At 38.3% G+C, this 19,152-nt stretch overlaps 1 protein-coding gene across 2 annotated transcripts in view; it reads right to left on the reverse strand.

The window, feature by feature from the left end:
• The window catches only part of LOC116773687 (protein winged eye), a 42,397-nt gene that overhangs the window by 16,188 nt on the left and 7,057 nt on the right, over nucleotides 1-19,152 (reverse strand). For both annotated transcript variants that reach the window (XM_061521159.1, XM_032666191.2), the window contains exons 2-3: nucleotides 881-966; nucleotides 535-603 (exon numbers count right to left, since the gene is read on the reverse strand). In XM_061521159.1, coding sequence (XP_061377143.1) covers nucleotides 535-603; nucleotides 881-938 — 127 coding nt within the window. In that variant the 5' untranslated portion in view covers nucleotides 939-966. The remainder of the gene's footprint in view (nucleotides 1-534; nucleotides 604-880; nucleotides 967-19,152) is intronic.

Raw genomic sequence — 19,152 nt, forward strand, 5'->3', positions numbered from 1 at the left:
GTGAGAGGAGAGTACACACCTCGCAAGACAGGCTTTATAACGAGAGTGATAGACGGAGGCGACTACAGCTAATGAGACTATTTTCTATATTTAAGTATCGTAAGTTGGACTGCAAGCCACCAATTCTAGGAGCATAAAGTAATTAAGTGTAAGGGTTCAAGATGTGACCCCTGGGGAACTACGGCGAGTCAAATATACAAAAGTCGATGTTGAACCCTTCATTATAACCATGGAGGAATCTGTTTGCTTCAGATGGTGTAGTGTCAAGTTTAATCAATACATTTATAATACTTGCGTACATGTGTCAAGGAACTCACACAAATGATGTAAAAATATTACTTCCATCTAATCTCATCTCAACCAACATCAGCACATGTTTAATTATAATTTCCCCCCCGGTCAGTATGAGTTGCGTCAATGACGTTATCGACAGTTTTCTGTTGTGACGTCATCACCATTACGACACACGTGCTTATTAACTAGACACACACAAAGAATATTTGTTGTCTTATTACTTATATATACATATATTACCTTTATGTATCTGAGTTGATCTGTTGCCTTGTGTCGGGAACAGGGAGTACAACGGGAACCGAGTTACACCTGAGGGAAGGACAGACATACAACACATACACTGATATTATAATAAAAACAACAACAGAAAAGGACAATATGACGGATAACTACTGTGGCAGAAAACATATATTTTATATAAAACAAATATTATTAAAATTTAAATTAGTTTCTCCATTTTGTTAGGCATTTTTATTTATTTAGTAGTTAAAAAAGAAAGAAACTCTCACTGACTGAAAAAACGAGCGGGTGAACGAACTCGGCACGAAACTAGAGTAAAAAACCTTAGTGTACCAGGAGAGCATACCTTGATGGAGGTCAGTGGGCGGGCGGGAGCGGGCGCCCCCCGCCGCCCCGCCCAGCATCTCTCCACGTTATGAACCACCTCACCACCTGTACGAGGAGAAACAAACAAAACTCTGTTAGTCTTATGGGAGCCTGGTACGCGCTCGGACCATACCGTACACTATGGGGTCCTCATGAAAAATATATTTTTTTTGTTATTTATTATGTTGGTACGGTTTATATGAAGAATGTAAAGAAATTGAAATGCAACAGGGTCAATCATGTCGACGTACACATACACATAGTATGACTAATATAATAGTTTAGAACTCTATATTAATCACAAACATTTTTTCCGAGAGCAGACATACAGACAGACAGATAAACATAATATTTTATTCTTATATAGTATTTTATTATACATAGTATATTAATAAATTATGTTATTATTTTATATGACGGTAACAGGAATAGTAAATAAAAATTTAATAATCAAATTCTTTCATTCAAACATTATTTCACCATCACTATCAACAAAATTATCACTTATTCACTTCTGAACAAAGATCGTCTCGTGACATCACACTTTTATCGGGACTTGTGTGATGTCACCTACATATAATATTTTCATTCTCTTCATAATTTAAAATCGATATTTTTTTTAAGAAAATCGTAAAAACTGATATAAACAACATCCATTAGAGAAGCATCCTCATGTTAGATTCGATTAAATGTTTGATTATATTAAATTGAATAAATTAGATCGTTTCAAATGTTATATTATTATAATATATATCTTGTGTATGTATGTACACTGCACACTGTACATATCTGTAGGTAGAGTGTGGACAGGTGCTCCTGCGTCTTATGTACTCCTGGTACTACACAACACTTTCTACTACCGCACTCAAGGACATATAAAAGACAAACAAAATATAAAAGAAGAAGAGGAACATCGTGCAACTTACAGTCATCATGTTTTATACTCTGTACGAGGCGAGAAGCACACATAGACAGACACTCATAGACACGGCGGGGTGTTATTAAGTAATTACTGGTAACGACACGCTGGTATTAAACAATTATAACAATTATGATTGACACGACACGACCCACGACACGAGACGACACGACACGACACGACGGGCGTTGTTAACAAATTGTATATAATATATCAAAATATACCTAAAGACTGGAGAGAGCATGCAACATACGGACACGTGGCAGAACGAACTGACACGCGGTCGATATAACGTTACATTATATTATACTAGTGTATTGTTAACACGACATGCAACGTTAATGTTATTTATTATATAAAACGAGTCAGTAAGTAATACGTCGTGGGTGTCACGAGCTGTGACAGTCTTACCACAAGTGCTCACCGTCACACTACGCGTGGAGCGTTCAACGTCGTCGGTTATACTTACTGTACTGTGTTCATAGGAACTAGAATAACAGTGAGCGTGGAGTCAAGCTATTTGTCACATTTTCAATGTTTGTTTCGCTGATAGAGTTCCATAAGTATAAGTAATATGTAATATAATATAAATATATGAACATCACTGATCACACCCACAGTCTCTGTATAGTGCGGGGTGTCACACGGGACTCCGTTACTGACATTTCTTTCACCTACAACGTATATATTTCTTCTTAAGATAAATTATATATAATGTTCATTGAAATTATTTGGAATAATTATAAAAACAAACTAAATGAGAAATCAACAAAACCTATGAAAGTATGTTATCTGTGAAGGAATTGTTGATTATACTGAGAAAGACACATGCAACACGACACTTTTATATACATAGTATATACTATATAAAATATATATGTATATATTAAAAACTAATGTATTAGAGCTTATTAATAGAAACTGTAATACTGGGGGGTAGCGTCCGCTGGCTACGTGTGTGATACTAGCAGTCGTTCTGACCCTAACATCTTCATTGTTATATATAATATATGTGTATATATATTCACGTTTTATTATTACAGTGGACGCACGCACACAGGCACACACGCACGCACACAGCGGCGGGTGATGACGTCACTAACACTCTACACCCCACGTATAATAGTTACTGCGAGCAATAACAAAGTAGTTTTTAATCGAAGCGTTGCACCTAATTAAAAGGGAATTGTAAGTTCAGTGAGGTTTTAATGAATATACCTATACATGTATATCATTATATCATACATATATAGATATTATTTATTATGCATTTTAACTACAGCTTGCACTTTTATTACAGATACAAGAAAAAGTACTTACGATTCGTTTGTATGAATCAATCGATCTTTACGTCGTTTAAGACACCGCTCATATTATGACACGGGAACGTCTGTTTGTGGTTGTCACGTAAAAACTACTAAACGGAATCACACAAACTAACATAACCCGCCCAGAACTAGAAGCGAATGAGGAATATATGTACTATATGAAACGTTAGATCAAATTTCTTTCATTAATTATTTATATTATGTGCATATAAGTTTTAAACACGTCACTTGTAAGGTAATATATAAACATTAAGGTAATATTAAAAATGATTTGTCCTCTTGACGCTAACATTAAGGGGTAGTTTTTAATGAGTGTGAACCGTGCAAGGGCGGAGTCCCTGTGTGGGGGGAGCCCTATGTACGTGTTATGGATGTGAAAACACCATCATAATGTGTCCAGACCACCTCGGTGGGACATGTTACTAACAACAATAATGCTATACTGAAACAACTTTACTAATATGTTGTGATTTAGTATCGTAAATGTCACACGTCCCTCCTCGTGGCTACCTGCCCTGGGTCTCATTCCCAGAACCAGCGGCACTCGTTACAGATTACAACAGTATTCGGGATTCTGGTGATGAGGATTGCAGCAGCAATATAACAATTATAAAACAAACAAACATACAATGATAAGTTAACATTCTTATAGATACATTTTAGTTATAGTTTAGTTTTTATTAATAGACGGTAAAATAGGTATAGTATGTGAATTTATTGATAATCATTTATTTGTATGGTAAAGGGGGCAACCGAGCAGACGGCCTGTCTGATGGAGGTAGTATCATCGGCCATGGACATCCACAACATAGTTTTGCGGATGTGTTGCCACCCTTGATTGGGGACGAGAACAAGGAAAAAGTGGGAAAGGGAAACGGTAACTGACTCTCTCAGTCATCGGACGAAAAGCAGCCATTAAAGACTACTTCACGCCGATCTTCTTGGCCATATATATATTGAATGACGTCTTAGTTCTCAACACTTTTACATTCAGAGTGTACTCAGCAGGCGCACACTCCACTGAAACATTCAAAGAATCCCCCCTGGAAGGCATCTAACGATACTGTAATGGTATAAGTTATTTTAAACATATATATGTAGTTATATCAATGTTCCTCATACGCTACAGTGAAGTATATAACACAGTAGGCACCTATAATATAGACACTGCTCGCTCTGTTTCCACAAACCTCGCTACTGGTCGGGGATTCAGCTATTCTACCTACAAGTGACGCCACCCGTGCCGTACTAATTATAACACTCTATAATCCTTAGAATTATTTTTAGGGCTAATTATAATAATGAACCATTTTTAATCATAACATTTAAGTATAACCTTGTGTTTAAAAACTATAAGTACTGGCCTGAGCCATCTCGCAATGCATTACTGGAAGTAACTCTGAACATTAAAAATCAAGTCTTCAACTGTACCTAGAAGACTACTACGAAGATGTACTGAACTCCTCAAACATTGTGAGGATGAAGGCTGGAGTATGGACTGATCATAACATCTCAGTACATTCATACTGTGAGCTACAGGTAACACTAACCGTCTCACCATCAACCCCAGTATACTTAGTCCGAGTCGACATCGTCACTCCATACGAAGCGTTTACCGGTTTTTATATAGTAACCTACACACACCTAGACACTTGCACAATATTTATGATAAGTGACTACTCAGATGTAGTTCTGGTCGTACCTTGCCCGCCTTACTACTCGTTTTGTTTCTACCGAAGTGTTGGTAATAAAGGGATAAAGTTAAAAGTCCCAGTCAGAAATGACCGAAGTGAAATAATCGATCAGTTAAAGTTGTCATGTTTTGTTTTGTTCCTCGCAGCATCCGACTCGATTCTGTTAAATCTCATTCCTTTATTTTTAATTCCCATGAATCGAAAACGGGTTTTTAATTTTAAAACATTTAGATTGATCGGAGATACTCGTAACTATTTATTCTTGAACATTTGGGGAACCGGGGATGGAAATAACAGAAGTATTTGATAATTTGAAAATAAAGAGAGAGAAAGAGATTATTAAAACTCTCCCTTACATAAAGAGAGAGAGACAGAGAGTCTGATGGCGTCCTTCATACAATGATTCCTTTCAAGTCGTAATATACGCTAATATAATAACGTAACTCGACTTCAAGAGATTCGTTATGAGGTTGCGGGGCGAAGTGAACTTGGAAACGAAAACTTAGTCTGTTTCGCTTTATTAATACACGCTGTACCTACACTGTATAATATATGGTTTGATGATAATATAAAATAAAAGAATACAACAAAAATAGACAGTAAACAACATATCAAGATGTTTACAAACGACCGGCGAATATTTTAAGCGAAGGTATATCTTAAAATTCTTGGAATCACTAATGATTGAGGAGCGTGTCGTATCCTGGGCAGGTACAGAGGAAGATCGGGACAGGGGTGACATACCTGCTTCAGGCCGGACTCGCGCGTGTTCAGAGCTGGTGCGGAAGACGTTTCATTTACCAGACCTGTTATAGTTTGATAGCGTCATGGTTCTATTACAGCCTTATGTCCAGTGCCACCAGCTCGGTGATGGTTCACAGCTTGATTAGGAGAACACGTCCTGTGTTAGTTTAAACGCTGAGACTTTGTTCTCAGAATGTCCTTAGTGTCGTTTTATAAATATTACATAGGGGGTGTATTAATTATGAAATGTACATGTAGGGGTGCTACAGATGTTCACGATTTAGAAGGATTTGAAACAGCAGGTTCTAAGCAGACTACACGCTGTATGTGAGGCTTTCCATTAAGAAGTTAATTCCGCTGTGTGTATGTTCGTCCTTCTACATATTAAATATTTATGCGAATTGCTTCTAACCGGGTCTCCGGCATGTATCAGCAAATGCCAGTTCGAACTCGAGTATCGGGATAACAGGAAACGAGGACAATAGTAAAGACCAGTAGTAAACTTAATGAGTGATGGAGAAACAGACGAGGATCTTGTTATGTTTCTCGTTTGTGACATGACGTCCCATGCAGTGTTACAGCCGGACCCTAGGTCGGGATGGCTGGGGACAGGTTTTACTCCAACACTTGATAACCAGTAGGTATTCCAAAATAAATAGTAAATAAAAAATCACTAGGACTACTTATTGCTAGTATTATTGGCGTTTCCTATAATCAGCGTAATCAAACAAACTAAAATATTTTTTTTGTTAAGGGCAGTTAGATCATACGGAGCTAGACTGAGAAGATACTAGATAGCGCGGACAGGAAACGCATTGATAGATATTAAATATAAGAAAAATGAAACGTTTATTTAGCTATTAGGAAAATAAAACATTACGAATACATAGGCTTTATAAAGATCTTAATCGGTTTGAAGCTATCCTTGTCCCGTCGTATATCCGGCCTACTACTGTTAGTAGATTCGCTTTAAATAATTTACTGCTTCATGTAAATACATAAAATAATCTCAATTTAGTTAACTTCATACACAGTCTAGTTTTATTCGTATATTTTCAATACGTATAATAATCACGCGAGATTCAATCAATGGGAGTCCTAAGTCCTAATAGGATTATATGATCAGTGAATTGATGCTATGTACCTGTACCTATTACATACATATACATATATATTTATATATTATAACAACGAAGACGATATTTATATACAGTTAGTATGAATCAAGTAGTGAGAATTAACGCTAAGTATATGACCATTGATAGACTAATATAATATAATGAATATAAAGTTTTTACAACATTTAATAAAACATTGTTAATTCTATAGTGGTATTGATGTTAATATTATATTTCTGATAGTGACGCGACGTGTCATCTGTAGAGCTAATAATGTACAGAACGAGCGACGCATTAAACAATCAACGAGACACAGAGCTGTTAACGACAGGAGCAGGAGTTACACGGTCTGTATGACGACTACCCGCATTTATTAATACACTATAATACCATATAAATATACGAGTAATTTTGTTTGTCTGTTTCCAGTCTTTTAGTTCGTAATGAGTTGAATATAAGATGAGTTCAATTATTACTTGTTATTGAATGATGTAAGTGTAAGTCAGTTCATGACTCATTTCATTATAACAACCGCGTGTTTAACGTCGGTAATTAACAACAATAAGGATTAACATTTAAACCTAAGTCATACAGTTATCCGATTTGTATGAGATACAACAATTTATAAAAATTACTTACTAGTTTCCTTATACTTTGTTTTTATATAAGCACTTTATATAAATATCTTAAGAATAAAGTTATGATTAAAGTTGATTAAATTAACTTAATTATACTATTTCGTTTATTGATAGTATTAAGCATTCAGGAAGATATTAAATTAAGGTTAATGAACCTTACCGAACAATTAGTAATTATTAAATGTTCATAGATATTCAAATACATATATATATATATATATATACATATGTCGGTATATATTATATAATATATTCAAGTATCACACGAGCGTACACAAATCTCATCTCCAATAGGTGAAGGACTCGTTACATTGCGAGCAGTGCCCGTGCTAACAAAGCGATCAACTTCAACAAACAAAAAAACATATTGTGATAAAAAATAATTAAAAATTCGTCTAAATACCGTGAAGAGTAATACAGTCGCCTCAATAGTGGATATTGTGAACAAAATAAAATAATCTAATGTGTATTTGTTGATTGTTTTAGATTATATCCAGTGTATACGACTAGTCGATAGGTTATTAATGTAATATAAGAGTGAGGGACTGTCCGTGTGTCCGTGTAACAGCGCCGGATCGGTGTAGGTGATGTTTAGTGAGTCAGATCAGTTTTACCAGGAAACCCATTAAGATAGTTTACGGTTAAATAGTTTTTCTCTGTATTACATTTTCCGCAACCTCACAATAAGCACCTAGTTATTATCGTCACCCCACAGTCGAGACTCACAGAGCCAGTGTCACAAAGGACTCGCTGTCTCTTGTTCCTCTTATATTATTTGTAGTAATTCTAATGTAGTACTTATAGCTATAGCTATTTTCCACGGTTGGTTTGTTTGTAAATTTCATTCATTTAAAATCTATTATCACTAAAATATTTTAATATGATTTAAGACTTGTTTATTTGTATCTCCGACTCGTTGCTCAGATCTACGTCATTTATCTGTTCAAGACACCGGCGGACATAACAACCGCGAAATATAATTAAACGCTTGAATGGGAACAATGCAATAAACAATACAGAACATTCGAAAAACCGATGCCATCCCGGAGCCTACCAGGTTTTCGAAATGGATTTAGCATGCATGTTAAAGTGGACATGCACGCGGCGCGCACGTCAGCTTTATTTAGAGTCGGCTCCAGGAATATACGTTTAAAGATTTGTGGAACACTCTCATGTTATGTTTGAATGCTTTAAAATCTTATTTAAACAATTAATTCGTCATATAAAATCACAGTTTTTAGCGATCATTTAAAAACTCCTCCGTCATATAAACCTATTATATATATGCTGTACTCGGACTTCATGGGCAGGGAGTGTCGCGGTAATGTGAGAATCAATTTAAGTCATAAAATTCTCCAACATATCATACAATATATATCTCATCTCATCTTCATCGCTATTCCTATAAGCTGACTCTCCCTCTATCTCCATCTCTGCCGGTAACCCACTACCTATCTCTTCATACATATAATGTCCCCCGGAGTGCCCGGCGTTCCCCGAGCTCGTCTCCCTCACGCAAACACGCGGGGGATTGTTTTGGGAATCCAATTCCGTCACCACGTATGTGTGTCGCGTCCTCTGCTAGGAGCGCGCTCGGATCGCTCTCTTCATATGACTACATTCCATAGTGTCGAGTAGGTATACACGCCTCGAGTGTATTGGAACATTTGAAAGTTATAATGATTAGCATATTAAGTCACTTTAATAGTGTCAGGGTCAGTCGGCACAGTCGCGGCAGTCGGATAAATCAGGCGAGTGGTGTGCTGTAAAGGTCGTGTTTATATATAGTATTGTAACTGTGCGAAATACATTAATATAATGTTATAGTGGTCGGGACTTGGCTGGAGATATTTATTGAAACTACGATACGTGTCCGTGTGTTGACACTATTATAGAAGTAATCATATTTATTGTTGATGAAATTAAAATTACATACACTTATTTAAAATAACGCAGATTTTTTTTTTTGTTTCAATGGCGGAAAATGTATGTAAGCTCAGTCTCACATTGACCAGGCGGAATGTAGACACAACATATACGAGCAATAATAGGCGAGCGATCTTCATAGTTGCTGGTGATAAATCAAATAAATATGTAATGAAACACAGCCTATATGATTTATGTAGTCATGACATGAAGCCTGAAGGTGAGTGACTGTCTTTACTCTTTAGATACGTAGATAGTAGTCAGTAATAGCAGGGTCGTACCAACAGAAGCGAGAAGAGGTTGGTCCACGATACGTCACGAGTTACGAGCTACTTAATGTAACTAATAGAAATAATTTAATTAACAGCGGTTTATATCGCAGCTCTCGACCATCAGATGTTTTTCTTTATATACACATAAACACTATACAATATATTAAACCATTATTTAATTTGAAACTTGGACGTGCGTATCAGACCCGTGGCCGGCTCACGACTCCGCTGACTCTCACAGTTATTCGGTTCAAGGTGATCGAACTCGCTCAAATACAAGCTGAAAGGCTTCCAGGAACGCCGACACAACGTTTCCACTAAATCTTATTAGACGAGGATTTCTCAGATAATTGGATGTCCAAGGATCGTTTAATCGCCGTTGCTAAGGTAAGTAAGAAGCTTAGGATATCGTGATTACTAATTAACCGTTTGTTATAATTGTTGAGGTAGGTCTTTTATTCTATTCTAGTACACAGGCTACAGCGATCGAGCAGAATGAGATCTAAGATTTTCGCGAGTTTTATTCATTTAAATGAAACTAGTATTATTTTTTTCGGATTAACTACGCGTTTATCCGAAAAATACTAGTTTCATTTAAGCGCCCGAGCACTTCATCAAACTATGAGATTCTTATAAATCCTCTTCAACGTAAGTAAAAAGCTATCCCCGTGCACGATTGTAACATTACTATACAATATTATAAGTAATTTAAACGTTTTATTATTGTATAAGAACTTGCTATGACAATCAATGAAATGTTTATAAGTGTAGGCTCCGTCTCTTAGCTTTTGTTTTTTTGTTGTCTTCCGTCAATTTCGCGGAACGTGGCGACTGTCGGAGATGTTTGGAACGCAGCCTCACCGGTCCAGGGATTGTTTGACCATAACTGCTTGATCTATAGTCTTCATAAAAAGCAGTTAATTGAAATAAATATCAAACATTTGCCACCCTGTCACAAAATTGCTGACAATACTGATCACAGTCAATTGCCACTTCATCACAGGTTGCTAAAACGTCTGACGCGAGTACAGTCGTGTCAAACGCTCACACGAGCGGACCCTGGTTCTATGTCAGCTGACAGCACCGACCCGACCTCTCCTCCGCCATAGCGTAGCATCTCCTCGACTCCACACTGACTCCATGGCCATACAGCGGGTGATGTTCGTTAGTTTGTGACTATACTCATGTACTATATAATTTGAGTCTTTTCACTTCATCATTCCTGTCTTCCTTTTCTTCCTCCTCCTCACTCTAATTCTAATGTATTTCTGCTCTAGATCTCTTTCTTAAGATCATTTATAAATCTCTACAATGAAGGCATACCAACAAACAATAAATTTTCGCAAACTCATCGTTCATTCAATGTGTTGTTTACTATCTCCTCGTTATAACTTATATTCCCCCCCCTTTCCTCTCTCTCTCCCATAATCAAGGTCGGCAACGCATCCGCAACATCCCTTATGCTGCAGATGTCCATGGAAGATTCGGCCTACCTTCCATCAAGTACGCCGTCTGCTCGTTTACCTCCCGCTGTAATGGCTAGATCGCAATATTTCAACTTATTTTAGGGTGAGGATCTCATTACGACTGAATTCGCAGTTCCTTTAAAAAAAATATAATTTGTCCCGACTATGATGAGACAAATTTATTTGATCCAAACGGCAATTCATTAGTAATTTTTAGTCTTAACACGGTATAAAGTTAGCAACTTATCGAGAGAACTAACAACAATAAGAACATTTATATGTTAAGCAAATACATACGTAACTCTTGTTTAGGTATAAGTACGTATACCTATGTGTATATGTATGTTTATCTAAATGTGTTTTTTACGTGTGAACCCTGTGTACGGAGTACCAGTGAGCCTTTAATTAGTTATAATTATTATGAAGTAGTCTCGGACTCAGCATCCATGATCACACGGGAGATATGTGAGAACGCACATCTGATAAATATACCTACATACAAACGACTTGCTACCCTCTGCTGATATACATACGGTGCAGATTCCAGTGCCTGGATCAATATTGGATCCTATAAAATATATTCGAGGCACGTCCCCAATGAATGGTCCGGATTTTAAAAGAAAAATAACAATTTTGTATAGATATTGAGAAAAAAATGTTTCAAACAGATCGATAAGTTGAGAGTTCACACTACAGGACAATTATATAGTTATACTCGTACCTATATTAAGATACTGTTACAAAAAAATACATACATATATATTAGGTATTATTAATTGGGAACTCGTTAGTCCATTCGTAATATTCGATGTTGAGACTTCTAATAGAGCATAATGTCCCTATAGTTAATACATTTGGACAAAGAATGGAGTGTTCACATGTATTGTGTCGTGTTGGCTAAGGTAGGGGACGAAAAATATAGATAGGAACCAGAGTGACGCCGGTGGAAAGAATAATATATAGGAGAGGAGACGAGAGGACAGGGGAATGTGACAGAAACATAAGGAAGAGGAGATACGTGCTAGGTGTTGGTAGTGAGAATCAGTGATGAAGAGTCACAAGCAACCAACTAACCGGTTACCGACATCGATTACAATGCTGAATATAGGACACGGCCCCGCGGCGAACTTCCTGCAGAGCCTGGATTTATAGGTGACCTAATGAAACCTGTGACGTCATATATGTTGCATAACGTTGAGGCTGTTTTATAAACGGGACGTCATTCTCTTAATGATAGCATGTTTTATATGAAAGTGCGCCCCCGCACTGAACTCATCTTTGTCTAAGTTTTTAATATCCGATACTTAATCGACCTCTGTGACGCTCGATGACGTCATTTCCTCTCGGCCGTCCGCGTGCTACTGTGGCGGGGGCGCAGGCCGAGGGGCGAGGGCTGACGCACGAAGGTCACAGGTGTATATTACGAGTTCGAGGCGCATGCGCTCAGCTCGTCGCAGAACGTCGGTACTGCTTGCCGCCCTGCAACTGCTCGACGAGCGACTGTCGTCTCTATCGCTATAACAATAAGACCCAGCCCCGGCCAGCCCGGCTCCAAGCGATGTGTGTCCGCCGTTCCGTTGATGCGGTATGCAAAATTCAGATATCAGGTCGTTCGGTTCAGCGAGCACGAGCCCGCGGTACACGGAGTAACACCTCGTCTGAAGTGTAATAATGCGCTTCCAATAACAGACGCTGTTGCACCTGGTATAAGTGCTATTATCGCTCGCCGGCTCACATACACATCACCTCCACACATGTGATAATAACAACACAAACGAACATCCACAACAAATTTAATATCGATATTAATTAATAAATATAGCTCTCATTTCTTACATTCAACATCCCGCTGCTGGGCGAGTATATAATGTCTTTTATAATGTTTAGTATTCTATATGGATGTATTTTCGTATGTTTCTGCATGTAACAGTAACCGGAGCTTCGTTTTTATGAATATTTAAAACAATGGTACCAAACATCCTGTTATGACGGCGGACCACACGGATCCTCGCGGCTGTAGCTGACAGTGAAACGTTTCGTACATAGTACACGCCAAACATACATACAACATGAACGACGAATCAATACACACATTAAGCTATTTAATACCAAGACGTAGTTATAAAATATAACAGAAATACGAGAGAGAAACGCGAAACTTTCGACTAAGTTGTGGAAAGCAACTTTGTAGGAAATGTACTCGCGCCCGACCACTTTATGTAGACACTCGAAACGTTTAGAACAACAATAGATTTAAGGCTCATGCAATGAAATGCATCGTAAATACCGAGTCGCTAGTATTACATAGTTGTATCATTGAAATTAGAGTGATGACGTCACTGTTTTTATCAACAATAAAAATAAATGTTTTGTGCTTACTCATTACCTTTGTTTATCATAATAATAATATCATCAGTAAGTCAGTTTGTATGTCGGTAGGTACGTTACGGGTAGCCATGCTGCACGCTTTAATAGTAATCGAGCATACACGGACTAGCGCGTGTAAAATATAATATTAACAGAATGAGAGATATGTAGCAAAGAGGTCGTCTGTGGGGTTATCAATTAATTATTATTTTTGTAAATTTTGACCTTTCACCGACCGTCATTATCTGTACGGGGCCATGTAATCATATGTCATTAGTTCAATTTCCATCTCCTCTCTGAAAATGGGTACAAGTCTTACACCAGAGGTGACGTTAAACAAACTATATAAAGTTGGTGGACTGTGCATGCGGCTGGGGCCTTATTCCATCGCCTTCGTCACGCGGTGATACACCAAGGTACCACCTCTGATATAACTAGTCAAAGAGTACGAAAAATCATTTAAACATATTGTTGAGAAAAATAAGTGATTCAAAGAAAAAGCGTTTCGTCTTGATACTATAAAACATTTAATTAATGTTTACGAAATCAAGCTAAAAGAAATTGTTTCTATTGGAGTGATCTGAGAATCTTTGTCCTGTGACGGAGACACGGGTTAAACTGTGAACGACTGTAAATATTTCATTATAATATATAGGTATGAGCTACATTTGTTTTCACAAATTAATATTTTGCATATAGTTTTTAAGAAAACTTTTTTTATCACTTTTTTCCTCTCTACACTTATTATTTAACAAAATGTTTTCGGCCAATACATTTTGAATCTTACCTCAAGGCCACTATTTGTACGTTTTATGCATCAGGTGACTGATGTCTCTACATCTACTAAGTGTAGTTGCTGAGGGCTACTCCGCTCGCGGACACGGGCGTTATCTCTATATCAATGTTTTTGAAAATATAGTTTGGTATTTCGTGTGTAACATGTACATGTGTATATTGCGATCAATTAGTAAGTTCAGACTATTTACATGCTGGCCCGCACTATATGTATTTAAGGTGTAACGTAGATTTAATTACATGTAAACACTATAAACGCAACACACACATGCACACACATAAATATGTTAATGCGAGTGACCGGAAGTCGAATTCCAGTGTACGTTTCGTTTTATTATTCTAACACAGGTTGTAATTAACATAATATATGACGTGCGACGCATTCAGAGCACACTCGCGTTAAGTATTGTGTGAACTCAGCCAGGGCACGACGCTACGTCGCGACTCGCCACATACTGATAGTCAGCTAGCCGGCTGTAAATTACTCTCTCTTGTACACAGATGTTATCCCTAACTCATTATTATGTAGTGTTGTAACAGACTGAGCCGTGGTTCATACTATGTTCTGACATTTCGAGTTTCTTCAAACTGGTCGTCACCTACTTTTACAATCATTCTCCTTATATAACACTGGGTAGTAGGCAGCGCGGTTTAGAAACGCCTCGTCATAGACTACACACAGACAATACGAAACTAACGCAATAATTTCAGTGTAATTTTACCGAGAAAATGTAATATATATATACTATGTCTGTTATATTTTATAAATGCCTTCGTTCGCTTTAAAATATATGTAGTGTGTCTTAATAGTTATATTAGATTTGTTTGTATGAGGAATATACAGGGGAAGGGGTCTTATAAACTCACTCAACTTACATATCACGTTATGTACATATCTCTTCTACATGTAATGAACATTATAATTCTATCACCGAGTCGCCAAAACGCCAGGCGGTGAAATTGAATCAAATCAATCAAAGACACTAACTAAGTTCTTTGTTATGTTCGTCCGTCAGTCGTGAGCCGCGACTGGTGGCGACTGGTGACGTCATTCCCATCTATGACGTCACCCGGCCACAATAGAATGAGCTGTTATAAAAGTCCTTGTATAGTTTATCCATACTTATATATACACGTCACAGAGAGTACGACCCAGTTGACTGTCACTGTGATGATGGTGATCAGTATGATGTATCGACTACATGTAAGTATTAAGTTTGTCTGTATATTGTGTGATATTCGTATTTTCCAATCATGCTTGACCTGTGGGTAGGTACAAACGTGTATCCATCAGAGTGTCCTGCCTGCGGTTTCCGACTCTTGGTTACCTCATTACCATACAATGTGCGTGTTGATGGTGGGTGAAGCTCACAGCCGTCCGCTCTACACACTGTGTACCTATATTACTATAATAATTATTAGAATACCTTTAGCAACTTTGTGACTGGAATTGTATTTTTGTTCTACGTTCTGGTACGTACATCATCAGTACCACTACTCTGTGTAACTAAGAAGGCTTTAGTTTAACATGAGTAGTTGGTAGTTGGTAGTATCTCAATAGCAAGTGATCTCTGTACAGTGACGCTCATCAGTGTTTCAATAGTATGTTTGTATGTATGTTTGGTTAACACACAACACTATTGACTGCTCTGTCATTAATTAGGCTCGAGTTTAAAGGCTCTATAGCTGTTTGTGTGTGTGGGTGTGTCTGTGTATAGGTGTGTATCTACGTCATCCTCACTAATTAATTATAAGGCTGTTATCAGAGGTCGGCCCGGTGTCGCGGATCACTCGGGATCTGATGTGAGTGTACATTAAGACAGAACATTCAATATTCACGGCATGTGCTTATGCTAGTAGTTCATGGTATTGATATGAAAACGTTGAAGCCTTCTACTGGCACGTAACTCTGACAAAACACAGGTATTTACACACGGATAATTTGACGCACTTCATCAAGGATTGTTTCATATTTTGATATTACGGACGGGCGATTTAGATAAGTTTATATATATATATGGACTGTGTCAAACAAAAACCGGCCTAGTGTCCACATACAGCAGGATATTAATTAGGAACATGTAGCAAAATTAACATACACACGCGCATGCAGATACACACCAAAAGGTAAACATACAGTATGTGGCCAAATACATGGTCATTAGTCCGCATTTGTCCGTATGTCACGTATGTATGTATGTTACCGATGTTCTCAAAAACTACTAATTCATGTTGACGTATGAATATCATTTAACCGCTTGTAATAAACCTACATAATAGCTGACTATGCCTGAGAGACTTTCCTTGGAAACAATACTAAAATACTTGGTTCCGACACAAACAGAGTCAGCAGACTTACACAGTAACGCCACAATTATTATACTGAAGAAACTCATTAACATTCACAAATACATACATACGATGATTACCCGACCATCCGAACTCCTCTCCCCACATCGCATGACACAACATGTTTGACGCGACTTAGAAATATTCTTATCAATTGTACCTGACACTCCATACGTCTCGCGAGACGGACTGAACAGAAACCGTGAATGGTTTGTGAAATACAAAACTAATTTATTCAATAGAATAAGGCTTTTAATGACATAGAGTTTGTGGGAGAGGAAAGGGATATAGGCGACGAAGCGGTCATATAACTTAAGATGTACGTTTTATTAGAGGATACGAGCCGGGCTTGTGTATAAACAGACGCAGACTACAGCACAGCGTACAGCCACAATGATTGATTAAAAATGTTTAACATAAAGTAGCGGTGAAGGAGTCGCCGGCCGCGAGGAGGTCGAGCCGCTCGGAACAACATATTTATTTTATTATTTAGTGAAATGTATTCAACGTTATTACAGCTGCCGCTCGAGAACAATCAAATGCGTTCTCCGACTATTTTTCTTATTCATCGCTGCACGTTTTATACGCGGTGGCCGTCTAACGTCCGCGGGCTGCCGACGAGCGGCCTAAAGCGGCTGAATGGTCGTTTTTACAGCTCGCCGTTTTACTACCCACTACCCGCCTAGTGCCCGACCCGCTCTCGAGGTATTTACCGAGGACGCTTGGTCCCCGTCACGAGAGGGGAGCGAGCGACTGTGCCTCTGTCATATGATATATTTCCCGTGCCCAGCGCAGTGCGGACTGCCCGCTTCCTCTCCTGCCTCCGTCCGTCCGCCGCGTGCTAACAAGTCGCTCCTCTAGTTTTATTGGTGCATTTTATAATGTAATATAAATATATTTAAACAGCACCATCGATCCAGCCGGTCCTTATAAAATTATATAGATGTTATAAACCCTGTGTCGCTCTCTGTACCGCCCGCTCGCTCGCGTCGACTCCGGGGAGGCTTTTATAATTTGTGACGAGTCTTCGAGTTCAAACTAATATGTGCTCACGCGTCAGACGCACCCTCGGGCTCCGGCGAGAGATATCCGTCTCTAACGTGTGTACATAGAGGTCAGATCTGCGTGCGAGTGCATCGGATGGCAACACTAGTAAACCCTGTTTCCTGCGAGATAACGCCTTGATGGATCGTTTCCTACGGATAAGGGATGGCGTCGGATCCCACGTAACCAGATTGCAAGATCTATGACTCTCTCCTATTCGTATAGATCTAGAGATCCTATAAATTTGTCTACGGATGTTTTCATTCTCTTTCCCGTGAGTTTTAGAAATAAACTTATCAAACAGAAATCGTTAAGTCACAAACTTTATTTCTGTAATAGAAGGTCACCAAACTTCCCCGCGGACGTTCCCGGAATGTCTTCGATAACTTTGTCTCCGGTACAACGCAACAATCCCACTTTACCGTATGATATAGAAACGCGCTGTACAGTTTTATTTTTAAACCTATATTTCTAATTTAATATAGACACCTACTAGCAACCTAACGTTTAAGTGAAAAAAACATTCACTTCGTATGATAACAGTGTTATATACATATATATAATATGTAAGGGTCTTTGATATGTTTATGACACAGGCTACGAGCGGGGTTTGCTCACAGATATGAAGAATGCAATATTACTAAACATAGTAACATGTTATTTGAAATTTTAATAGTGATTATAACATCAGATATATACATATAGAGTCTTTATCATTATAATTAAACAAACTATGTTAATACTGTTGAACTCCTCAATATTAACACACGATACTTACATTCACAAACATCCTTTAAGGTTATTCTGTGATTGACGCAGTCTCGGAAAAGTAGACCTTACCGTACGTGTAATAAGGTTGTGAATGTGAGAGGAGCCGGTAACGACAGGTACAACAATTAAATCCAAATAATTAAACGTTAGAAACATCACCGGACTAAATGATTTGGAGTATCGAGACATCGAGGAGCTGATTTTGATAAATGTTATAGAAAATGTGGCCGTGAATGGCGCAGAGTCAGAGGGCTAGGTTGTCAAGGAGGCACGGAACCAGGGGCCTGGGGCCTGAGGGGCCCGGGTCCCCTAGCCGACGTCATCCTTCCCCGAGGGGCGACGCGTGCCCGAACAGCTGATTGCCCTCTGAACACCATAAAAACATTATCCGACACCCCGCGGACTAAACTCGACCTATTACCGGCACTTTTAAGGTCCATTTCAAAAGGAACGTCTCGATCCGACCCTTATTTAACGGAATTCAGACAATTTTAAGCTTTAGCCGCGATAAGATAACGTCGCAAATTGCTCATACCGGCTCACCGCAAAATACTAATACGGAATTTATTTCAGCCGCAGGGGATTTTGAGTCGTAAAGTGAAGTAATAGAACACATTTGAGGCTGACGAGTGGACTTAACGAGATAAAAGTGAATGGATTTTGTGCATTTGAGTCGCTCGGAGGACGCGGAGGACGAACTTGGATGACTTGGATGAGATGCTAAATGAAAATATTATGAAGAGGAAGGATGAGCTGGTGGAGGAGGGGGGGGGAGGGTACTGTATGTAGGGAGCGATAGAGTTGTAATAATGGCTATTATA

The sequence above is a fragment of the Danaus plexippus genome, chromosome 8, assembly GCF_018135715.1.
Source record: "Danaus plexippus chromosome 8, MEX_DaPlex, whole genome shotgun sequence".
NCBI classification, from domain to species: Eukaryota; Metazoa; Arthropoda; class Insecta; order Lepidoptera; family Nymphalidae; genus Danaus; species Danaus plexippus.